The sequence below is a fragment of the Spinacia oleracea genome, chromosome 3, assembly GCF_020520425.1.
Source record: "Spinacia oleracea cultivar Varoflay chromosome 3, BTI_SOV_V1, whole genome shotgun sequence".
In the NCBI taxonomy this organism is placed as follows: domain Eukaryota; kingdom Viridiplantae; phylum Streptophyta; class Magnoliopsida; order Caryophyllales; family Amaranthaceae; genus Spinacia; species Spinacia oleracea.
Genome location: NC_079489.1, coordinates 95,059,176 through 95,069,558, shown reverse-complemented (window position 1 = coordinate 95,069,558; position 10,383 = coordinate 95,059,176). Strand labels below are relative to the sequence as shown.

General features: G+C 37.9%; 1 protein-coding gene and 1 pseudogene across 1 annotated transcript; one reads left to right on the top strand and one right to left on the bottom strand.

The window, feature by feature from the left end:
- Nucleotides 1–553: 553 nt before the first annotated feature.
- Nucleotides 554–1,093, bottom strand: LOC130469897 (uncharacterized). Its single transcript, XM_056839415.1, has one exon. It carries the CDS (start codon nucleotides 1,091–1,093, stop codon nucleotides 554–556), a length of 540 nt encoding a protein of 179 aa, XP_056695393.1.
- A 1,449-nt stretch (nucleotides 1,094–2,542) lies between these two features.
- On the top strand, nucleotides 2,543–2,643 carry LOC130471050 (uncharacterized; annotated as a pseudogene).
- Nucleotides 2,644–10,383: the final 7,740 nt, after the last annotated feature.

Genomic DNA, 10,383 nt, shown 5'->3' with positions numbered 1-10,383 from the left:
AGCAATACCAAAATCATGCATAGAAGTCATGGGGTGCCTCCCGGGAGCACTCGTTTAACGTCATTAGCTTGACGAATCCCCCCAAAGCTCATGGGGGGGACAAGAGAGGGAATCAATACACGGGTTGCCTCCCGGTAGCGCTCGTTTAACGTCATTAGCTTGACAACCAACCTTGGGTCATTACTAGTCAACATGCACTTGTTAGCCTCTTTGGGCACAAACAACTTACCCAAACCACCACTTATTGAGTGGGGACCAAACCAAGTCCTCCTAGGCACAGGATTGCCTTTCTTAGACTTCTTGCTCATATACCTCTTACCATCACATGCCGGAGTGAGTGACCCCACATCATCAAGGTCCATCCCGAATGTGTCGGGAATGGTGATGACATCATCATAAGAATCGCCTAGCACAAAGGAGCTCACGTGCATATCCTTCTTCACTTTCCTATCAATCTCAAAATCACACTTAAAAACACAAGGATTGTTAGAAGCATTAGCACAAGAATGATTGTGCTCAACATAAGCAAGGGTGTCAACCTTCATGCAACTTCTCATCTTAGAGCAACAATGTTCATCAATTGCAAGCTTGAAAATAACCTTGCATCTCCCGCCTTCAAGGTGATAAGGCCACCTTGAACATCGATGAGAGCACCCGCCGTAGCCAAGAATGGCCTCCCTAGAATAATAGGGGTATGGGCATCCTCATCGATATCCAAGACGATGAAGTCAACAAGAAAAGTCAACTTCCCCATCACTAGGGGAACATCATCAACTCTACCCAATGGAAACATAACCGAGCAATCGGCTAATTGCAAGGACATAGGGGTAGGGGTGAGATCGCCAAGTCTAAGTTTCTTATAGATTTTGAACGGCAAAATACTTACACTTGCCCCCAAATCACATAGAGCGTTATCAAACTTAAGCTCTTGGATGCTACAAGGAATCGAGAAGCTCCCGGGATCCTTGAGCTTTGGGGGAAAATCACTTGAGATCAAAGCACTACAATGCTCCGTTAGGTGCACGGTTTCATAAGTGCTACAAGTCCTTTTGCCGCTCAAAATGTCTCTCATGAACCGAGAATAATGTGGCATTTGCTTGAGCGCCTTGGTGAAAGGCAATGACACTTATAGCTTGCTAATGGTTTCCCAAAACTTATGAAATTGCTCATCAAGATTTTTACCGGAAAATCTTTGAGGGTAGGGGGGAGGAGGAATTGGGAGAGGAGGAAGATGAGTCTCCTTCGACTTATCACCATCACTCATGTCGTCGACATGAGACTTCTCTTCCGCAACATCACGGTCCGAGGACTCATTTCCCATAGAACTCTCACCCCTTGAGCAAGGAGCCTCAACATGCGTAGCACTATCATCTAAAGTCTTCCCACTCCTTGTCACAATTGCATACATTTGCTTAGGAGGTTGACCTTAGGGTGGGAGACTTGTATGCACTTGTTGCTCTTTGATAGTGCTAGCAAGTTGTGCTAGTTGGGTCTCAATTATTTTCAAATGAGTATTGGATTGCTTGAATCCATCCTCAAACTCAACATTCTTCTTGGCTTGCGCCCCCACAAACGACTCCATGAGAGCCTCAAGATTGGACTTGAGAGGCGGGAGTGGTAGGGGTGCAAAGCTAGAACCACTAGGGTTTGGTTGAAATTGATTGCCTAAGGTCCTTGGTCCATTGAATCCGGGAGGTGGTAGTTGAGATGCACCATAAGGACCTCCCAAGTTCAAATGATAACCCCCGCTTGAGGCACCCGTAAATTTCCCATAGGGGTAGTTATAACCCCCTCCACCTTGATGGTTGGGATTATAACTCCCTTGGTTGTATTGGCCTTGATTGCCTAAACCTTGAGGTTTACCATAGGGCGCTTGGCTTTGGTAGCCTTGAGCTCTATAGCCACCTCGATTTTGGCTATCATACCCACTTCCTTGGCTATAGCCTTGGTGGGAACCATACATAGAGGGCCCTCTAGGTTGCCTAGAAAAATTTGGATTGTTAGGGTTATCATTCCTAGACCTCTCATTTAAGGCATTAGCATACTCTATATCAAAATCGCCTTCATAAGAAGGACCATAATCCACAAAAGACAAGTTATGAACTAAGGGGGATGCATTGGGGGAAGGACTATAGTCTTGGCAATTTTCGCAAAAGGAGGTGCTCGGACGCATTGTATCATAAGAAATAACCTTGCTCTTCCCCTTATTGAGAAGAGTGGCCGAAGCAGGTGGAATTGTAGATGGTGATGGCGGTTGGCTTGGTGTGTTTTCGAGCTTCTCTAATCGCGAGGTAAGCTTCTTTATCATCCGTGCTTGCTCTATGGCGTACACCGAACCCTTACCATCTCACTCCTACCTTTCCCATCATAATTCCTTGTGCCTACATGCCAAGATTGATAGTTTTGAACTACATCCTCAATGATTTCCTCTATTTGGTCCTCAGTTTTGTTCATGATAGGACCTCCCGCGCCCGCATCAAGACTTGTCTTTGAACTTGGACTCAACCCCAAGTAGAATGTTTGAAGCAACAACCATTTATGGATCCCATGGTGAGGGCATTCCCTTTGGTACTCCTTAAAACGATCCCAAGCTTCGAAGAGTGACTCATCTCGCCTTTGCTAAAAGGATTGAATCTTGTGGCGACACTCTGAAGGAAATAGTGCCCTTGGTCCAAGTATGCATATAATATTAAGTCTAATAAATGCGGTTCAGTATTAATTAACAAGTTAATAATTCAGTGAGATCAAGTGAGCTGAATGCCTAGCTAGAGGCCGCTTCAGTTCAAGTGGAATTAATGATATAAATCCACAGCTTACTCTTGACTGAATCCGTAGGGTCACACAAATAGTACGTAAATGGATCAAGTATTTAATGGCATTAAATACTCCATCTATGGATATTCGGAATCGACGGATCTTGGTTTCAGTGGGAGCTGAGATCGTCACAAGCAAGAAATGAATACTCTGGAAACGATGATATTGCCGGAAACGGAAATATGGATCGCATCGGAAATATAAATATTATCCAAGTCGTAGATTTTGCCGGAAACGGAAACATGGTACGTATCGGAAAATATTATCGGAAATGGAAATATTACCGGAATCGGAAATATTGCCGGAAACGGAAATATTGTCAGAATCGGAAATATTATCGGAATCGGAAAATAATTCCGGAAACGGAAATATTAAATATTTGTTCGAAATGGAAATTAATTCCGGAATCGGAAATATTAAATATTGTTCGTATCGGAAATAAATTCCGGAATCGGGAAATTAATCGGAAGCGTATCGTACGAATTAGCATCGGACGAGGCCTGCCAGACGAAGGCCCAGCACGAAGCCGGGCCATCGCCCAGCAAGCCAGCGCGCCACAACGCACCAGCCAAGGCTGCGCCAGGCCCACCGCAAGGCAGGCCCAGCGCGCGCCAAGGATGCGGCAGCGTGTGGGCCTCGTGGCAATGGGCTGCGAGCTCGCGGGCTACGCGCGCGCATGGCGCCCCTCGTGGGCTGCTGTGCGTGCGTGTATGTGTTTGTGTGCTATACGAATCCTAAAGCTATCAGGTTTCGACATATGATTAAATTCCGTATCCTAAAAGGATAAATTAATTAAATAAGAGTTCTATTAGGATTCTAGTTTAATTAATTCGTACCCTAATAGGATTCCAGTTCCTTTTCCATACCTCTATAAATAGGTACCTAGGTTCATAATTTATAGACACAATTGAAGTATTCTAAAGGTAAGATTTTGAAGAAAAATCAGCCATACACTTGCACCATTATAGCCGAAATTCCTAAGCAACCTTAAGGGCGATTCTAGTTGGTCAAGCTTAAGGCGGATCCGGACGTGCTGTGGACTATCTACGGAGGGACGACATTTGGAGTCCTAAAGACTTGTTCTTGTTCGGTTCGGGCGCAGCTAGGGAGGGCACGCAACAAAGTGTATGCATCTAAACTATGCTAAATGATTATGTGTAAAAAATATGTTTTCCTGGCTTTATGGTTTTTCCGTATGATTTATGTTTTGTCATATGAATCATAACCCAACAGTGGTATTAAGAGCCTCTTATTATTTTCATAATCTAAATTGCATAAACATGGTTAAATTTTACAAATTTGCAAAGAATTAAAAGGGGTGATTAATTTTCGTAATTGTTAATTAATTGCAAATTGCGTTTATTTAATTATATGTACGCAGTTTTTCGGCAGTTTCTTCGTTACTCATCCAAATCGAGTGATTTTTGTGTCAATTCCGCATGCAAAAGGCATTCTAATATTTTGACAAAAATAGTAATTTTCGGCCGAATCCAGAATTCCCAAATTCGAAGCCTAACTATGAGTTTTCGGAGGTTTTAGTTTTTCGAACGCAAAAGTTTGTAAATTTAAGATGTTAAATTAAATATTTGCGATTCTTGTTGATAAATCTTGAATTTTTGATTGACCTACAGTATATGTTTAACAAGTTTGAATGCCTAGCCTTGTTAATTATACAACCTAATTTGTAATTATGATTAATTTGTTGAAATTCGAATAATTTAGAATTAATTTGATTTTCATAATTAATTAATAATTTAATTAGGTACCAATGATTAAAAACCACCATAAAAATTGTTAATTTGTGTTAATTTTTAAATTTTTATGACCTAGATTTGAATCCATATGAATCGGAAATTAATTGATTAATAAATTTTCGATTTTTCGCCCTAAAATTATGAAATTAATATGATTTATTAATTCATCATTAATTTTGGAAATAAAAGTTTTAATTTTTATGCAATTCGCTCATAAAACTTGCACGCACAAAGCAATGAACGCTATGTAGCACGCGAGCACAAGGCAACTACCCTGCCTTGCGTCGAGTGCTGCGATGAAGCATGGGCGGATGGGCGAAGAAGCAAGGCGAGCGAGAAGGCAGGCGTGCGCGCGGACAGCGAGCAGTGCCTCGCAGCACGAGCGCTGCCTCGCCAAGCCTCGCCAAGCAACTGCTGCGCTACGAAGCAGCGAGCGATGCTGCGCGCAAGCGTGGCTCGGCTTGCTGCGTTTGCGCGTGGCAGCTTCTCGTGCCTTGTTGTGCGATCACTGGTGAGGGGCGATGCTGCCTCGTGGACTCGACGGGGCATGGGCGCAAGCCCATGGCCTCGTCTTGACCCGATTGATGCGCTTTGAATTTAATTTTTTAATTTTCAGTTCGGAAACGATTTTAATTAATTTTAAAATTCGTAATTTAAATTGTTTTCTTGGAATTTAATTTTTAATATTATAATTATTATAAATTTTATTTATACTAATTATTTGGACAAATTGTTTTTTACCACCTACAAAAATCGAAAAATTGTTTTTTACCACCTAAAAAATTAAAACTTGTATTTTACCACCTAAAAAATAATTAAAACTTGTTTTTCACCACCTAAAAAACAAAAAAATAGATGAAACCTTTATATATGGCTACCTAATTCAATTTCCTTCCAATTTTATACATTCCTTGTGTGATTTTCTTTAACTCTTTCACCTTTCACTCTTTACTTCCATTAAATTTTGTCAATTTTGTGAATTAATGGTGGTGAAAATTTATGTAAATTAATGGAAAATAAGGAAACGGGGGATGAAAATAGAGTTAAATACATGAAATCGTGGAAGAATAGAACATATTAGAAGTATTGTCGTTATTGTGACCCCCTACATAACATTTTAATCTACTATTCCATTTTTCAGGTGGTAAAAAACAATTTTTAAATTTTTTTTAGGTGGTAAACTAAAAGTTTTAGTTTTTTAGGTGGTAAAAAACAATTTTTCGATTTTTTTAGGTGGTAAAAAACATTTTATCCTAATTATTTTACTTAAATTAAATCTTGAATTAATTTAAATTCGTTTAAATCAAACTGAAATAAATTAAATTAATTGATTCGATTATAAATTTATATGAGCTTTAAATTTTAATTAAATTTGTATGTTTCCGGTTAGACTAGAAATACATTTTTATGTTTAAAATTAGTAAAGCATATGAATTTATTGGTTTAAGTGGGAGCATTTTTAGTCATAAACTCTTGATTAGGTCTACAAATCCTTTAAGGATAAACAACTTGATTAGAATTAATAAGGACTGAATAATGGGTAGATTATTGGTGCCCTTAATTAATTGCTTCAAATATTTATGTGATGCATAACGTGTTTTACTAACCAGCTATGTGGGCCATTCATGATAATGAATGGGTGAATGGTATATATTGTATATGTACTGTTTTGCATGTTATGAAGTGACTAGTATGGCCCAAATAGGATAGAAAATATGTTCTGCGTACCATCAATTTGAATGTAATTGGTCTAAAGTAAAAAAATTATTTTTCAATTCAAATATGGTCTGCGTACCATCAAATAGTTGTAATTAGTTTAATTATAGCTTATCCTATTTGAAGAAAATGGCGCCTCCCATGGTGAAATTCAAGACGAAGTTACCATTTTCGAGACGGACTTTGAAGTTGAAGCTTCAAGATGAAGTCGGGCCATACTAGATCACATTTATCTTATGCATGTTTTATGTTATTTATTTCTTTTAAATATGTCTTAAATGTGCATGAGATCGAAGCTTGATTATGTTGCATGATTAAGGATTTTAGTTCACTTAAAATCTAACCAACATAGTAAGAGCCTTAAGTTCCAAACTGAAAAATTGAGTTAAAAGGTGCCATGCCAAAATAAACACTTGCTTGGATATCCTTTACATCAATATAGTAATAGTTTTCGCTCAGTGAGGTGTTACTTATTGGTCCTAAAGGAGCAAGGTACACAAATAATTGTGAGTACATGTTAGTTTTGGTGAAACTCAACGATATAAGTAAGGAGTCCTTTTATGTCGTGGCAAAATCGATAAGTTCTTAGACGTACCTATCAACCAAGAGTAGTTTATAGACTATTAGCAAAAGGCTTTTGCTTACCTAAAAGATTTTAGAATTGAGTCTAAATACATAATGTGCTTAATTCTTCAATGGATTTTAGGGTCTTGGAATCATTTTATTCACACCTGCCGGAACACATAAATTCGAATAAAATGCTAATAACTTGTTTGAATTGCATGATTGCTTTAATTTTCAAGTTATTATTCATGATAAATGTTTATACTTTGCATGCTTCAATGTATGTTTTAATTATTGTTTATAATTAAATATCTTGCACTGCAGTAAATCCTTTTAGAAAGGTAACAGTAAATTTCCTCGATTGGTAGTGAATCCAAGAACGATTCACGGAAATGAGAGAAAGTGAGCAATTTAAAATGTACGTTTCTTATATCGACTTTTATGGTTGTTTTCGAATATCAAAATCGAATGGCAAACCAATTGGTGCTTGTGAATTCAAAATACACCGTAGTTTTGAGATCATAAAGCATTGAGTTTAAAACGCTCAGTTTTACCAATAGTTAACAACCTAATATCTTTGTCCATTTAATTCTTGAATGAGTCTAGTCCCTAGACATTCGAATAGATCGATGCTTAGAGAACTTTAGAAGCTTCTGGTAAGATCATCTAGTTGAAACTGAATATTCAACATAAATGGTAAGAACTTTGTTGGAGTGACGTTGGACATGTCTAAACAAAGTATAAAAGTCAACACTAGAGAATTCAATTCTTAAGGCTATAAGAAAGGGTACAAGAAATAGGAAAACAAAGGAACAGATGAAAGGAATTTACAATTCCGTTTCTACCTGTAAGTTTATGTTTAAAGAAAAGTGACCTAGCAATCAAACTTCCTTGGTATCATATACCGCTTGAGGTTCTTACTTCGGTAATGACTCAAACAATGGAAGCTAGGATACACTAATGGCCTACAAGTGGGAAATGAAGCATGGAAATGCTACATTAGTTGTAGGGTCATCTGGTTTGTTTTAAAGTCCTTTCAAGGCTGGAACTTAATGGCTATTTTGTTCCATAATCAGCATACCTAAATTTCTGCTTCAAACACAGAAGGACTCACATTCAAGAAAAACAAAAACAATGTTTGTTTGTTTATTTGAATGAAATGGTCATTTACGGGTTGAGTCAATATACTTGATTAAAACAAACAACTCTTTAAGAATAAAAACTTTACTAGGTTCAAATCAACCCCTTGATTTGAGTTCCACTAATCTTTGGCATTGTTGCTTAGACCATATCAACAAGTTAACATTCATAAGCTCTATTTTAATGGACTTTTGAAAGTTGATTGATTTCTAGATCAATTCAAGACAAGCTAGTCTTACTTGTTGAAAGTAACAAAAGATATGAACTATTGTTAGAACGCCTAGACAATAGAATTCAAAGCTAAAGAAAGATATTTTATGACTTTATTATTTCACCTAGATTTGAGTGAATATTGGTTCATTTACTCGAAGTGATATAAGTTTGAATCTGTTTGGCTAGTTCAAAGATTCAGAAGTATGAAATCCACTTGGCAAGAAATCATAAAGATCTAGGATAGATCATGTTAATGATTACTTGAGACCAAAATGATCATCAATGATTGTGTGTAGTAAAATTCACAATCTAGCTCCATAAGATATGGCATATCTAAATTGGAATGATCGAAGTCGATTAGTACTTGATTCGATGAATGATGGATCATAAAGGCTTTTCCTATAATTTCTAAAAACAAAATGCTCAACTACCACCAAACTAAACCAAAATTCGTCAAAGCTATTGAAAAGTAATTTCATAATATCTTTTCATCATATATCTAGAGAGTTCCTAAACTCAGTGGGAGCTTAGTGTTTGTTATTCAACAAACTAAGGCCCAAGTATAGATATACGTTTCATTGTGATTTATTCAAATGAGACACAAGGGTATTGTTTCTACCACGAATTTTTGAGAACATAATTTTTGTTTGCTCGAAATAATGTCCTTTTGAAGATTCGTTTCCATAATGACAAGTGGGAGAAAATAGACCTCGAAAGTCTTCGAGGCGAACAACAAACATAAACGGACATTCCGGAGGCTTTTCGAAGTTCTTTGGAAAATCCGAACACGTATTCTTTAAGGACTTTAGAAGTGGCTTTTAAAGAATAGACATCTCTTAGAAGACTTTACAAGTGCTTCAAGGAGAACAGAATATTCAAAGAACTTTCAAGTGGCTATTGATATTCTATTGTTTGATGTTCTATACCCAAGTAGGCATAGATTTCAAGTCACTGAAACTATGAGATTCTTCTATTAGATAGTGCAGAAACATGGAGTTCAGGTCACTAAAGCTATGCGATTCTTCTATTAGATAGTGAAGAAACCTACAACTTGCAGTCAAACTATTATCATGTAGATTAATGAGTTTGTGACCAGTAAGAAAGCTATGACGAAACCCAGATTCCCTAAAATGGTTAGAGGCCATATATAGACTCAAATGTTTTAAATGGTTAGAGGCCATAAAACATACTCGATGTTTTGATGACAAAATTGAAATTTTGTTGATTTGCAAGAATATTTTCACACCTATTGGTTGCAAGTTTAAGGATAAAAACCATCAAACATGAAATTGTGTTCACACACAAAGCTATATTAGTTGCTAAAGGTTACAAGCAAATTCACGGTGTGGATTGTGTTGAAACTGAAGGAAATAATGCCCTTGGTCCAAGTATGCATTCTATGTTAAGTCTAATAAATGCGGTTCAGTATTAATTAACAAGTTAATAATTCAGTGAGATCAAGTGAGCTGAATGCCTAGCTAGAGGCCGCTTCAGTTCAAGTGGAATTAATGATATTAATCCACAGCTTACTCTTGACTGAACCCGTAGGGTCACACAAATAGTACGTAAACGGATCAAGTATTTAATGGCATTAAATACTCCATCTATGGATATTCGGAATCGATGGATCTTGGTTTCAGGTGGAGCTGAAATCGTCACAGGCAAGAAATGAATACTCCGGAAACGATGATATTGCCGGAAACGGAAATATGGATCGTATCGGAAATATAAATATTATCCAAGTCGTAGATGTTGCCGGAAACGGAAACATGGTACGTATCGGGAAATATTATCGGAAATGGAAATATTGCCGGAATAGGAAATATTGCCGGAAACGGAAATATTGTCAGAATCGGAAATATTATTGGAATCGGAAAATAATTCCGGAAACGGAAATATTAAATATTTGTTCGAAACGGAAATTAATTCCGGAATTGAAAATATTAAATATTGTTCGTATCGGAAATATATTCCGGAATCGGGAATTTAATCGGAAGCGTATCGTACGAATAAGCATCGGACGAGGCTTGCCGGACGAGGGCCCAGCACGAAGCCAGGCCATCGCCCAGCAAGCCAAGCGCGCCACACGAACAGCCAAGGCCACGCCAGGCCCAGCGCAAGGCCAGGCCCAGCAGGCCGTGGCAGCGCGCACAGCGCGCGCAGCTGCGAGAAGTGGGCTGCG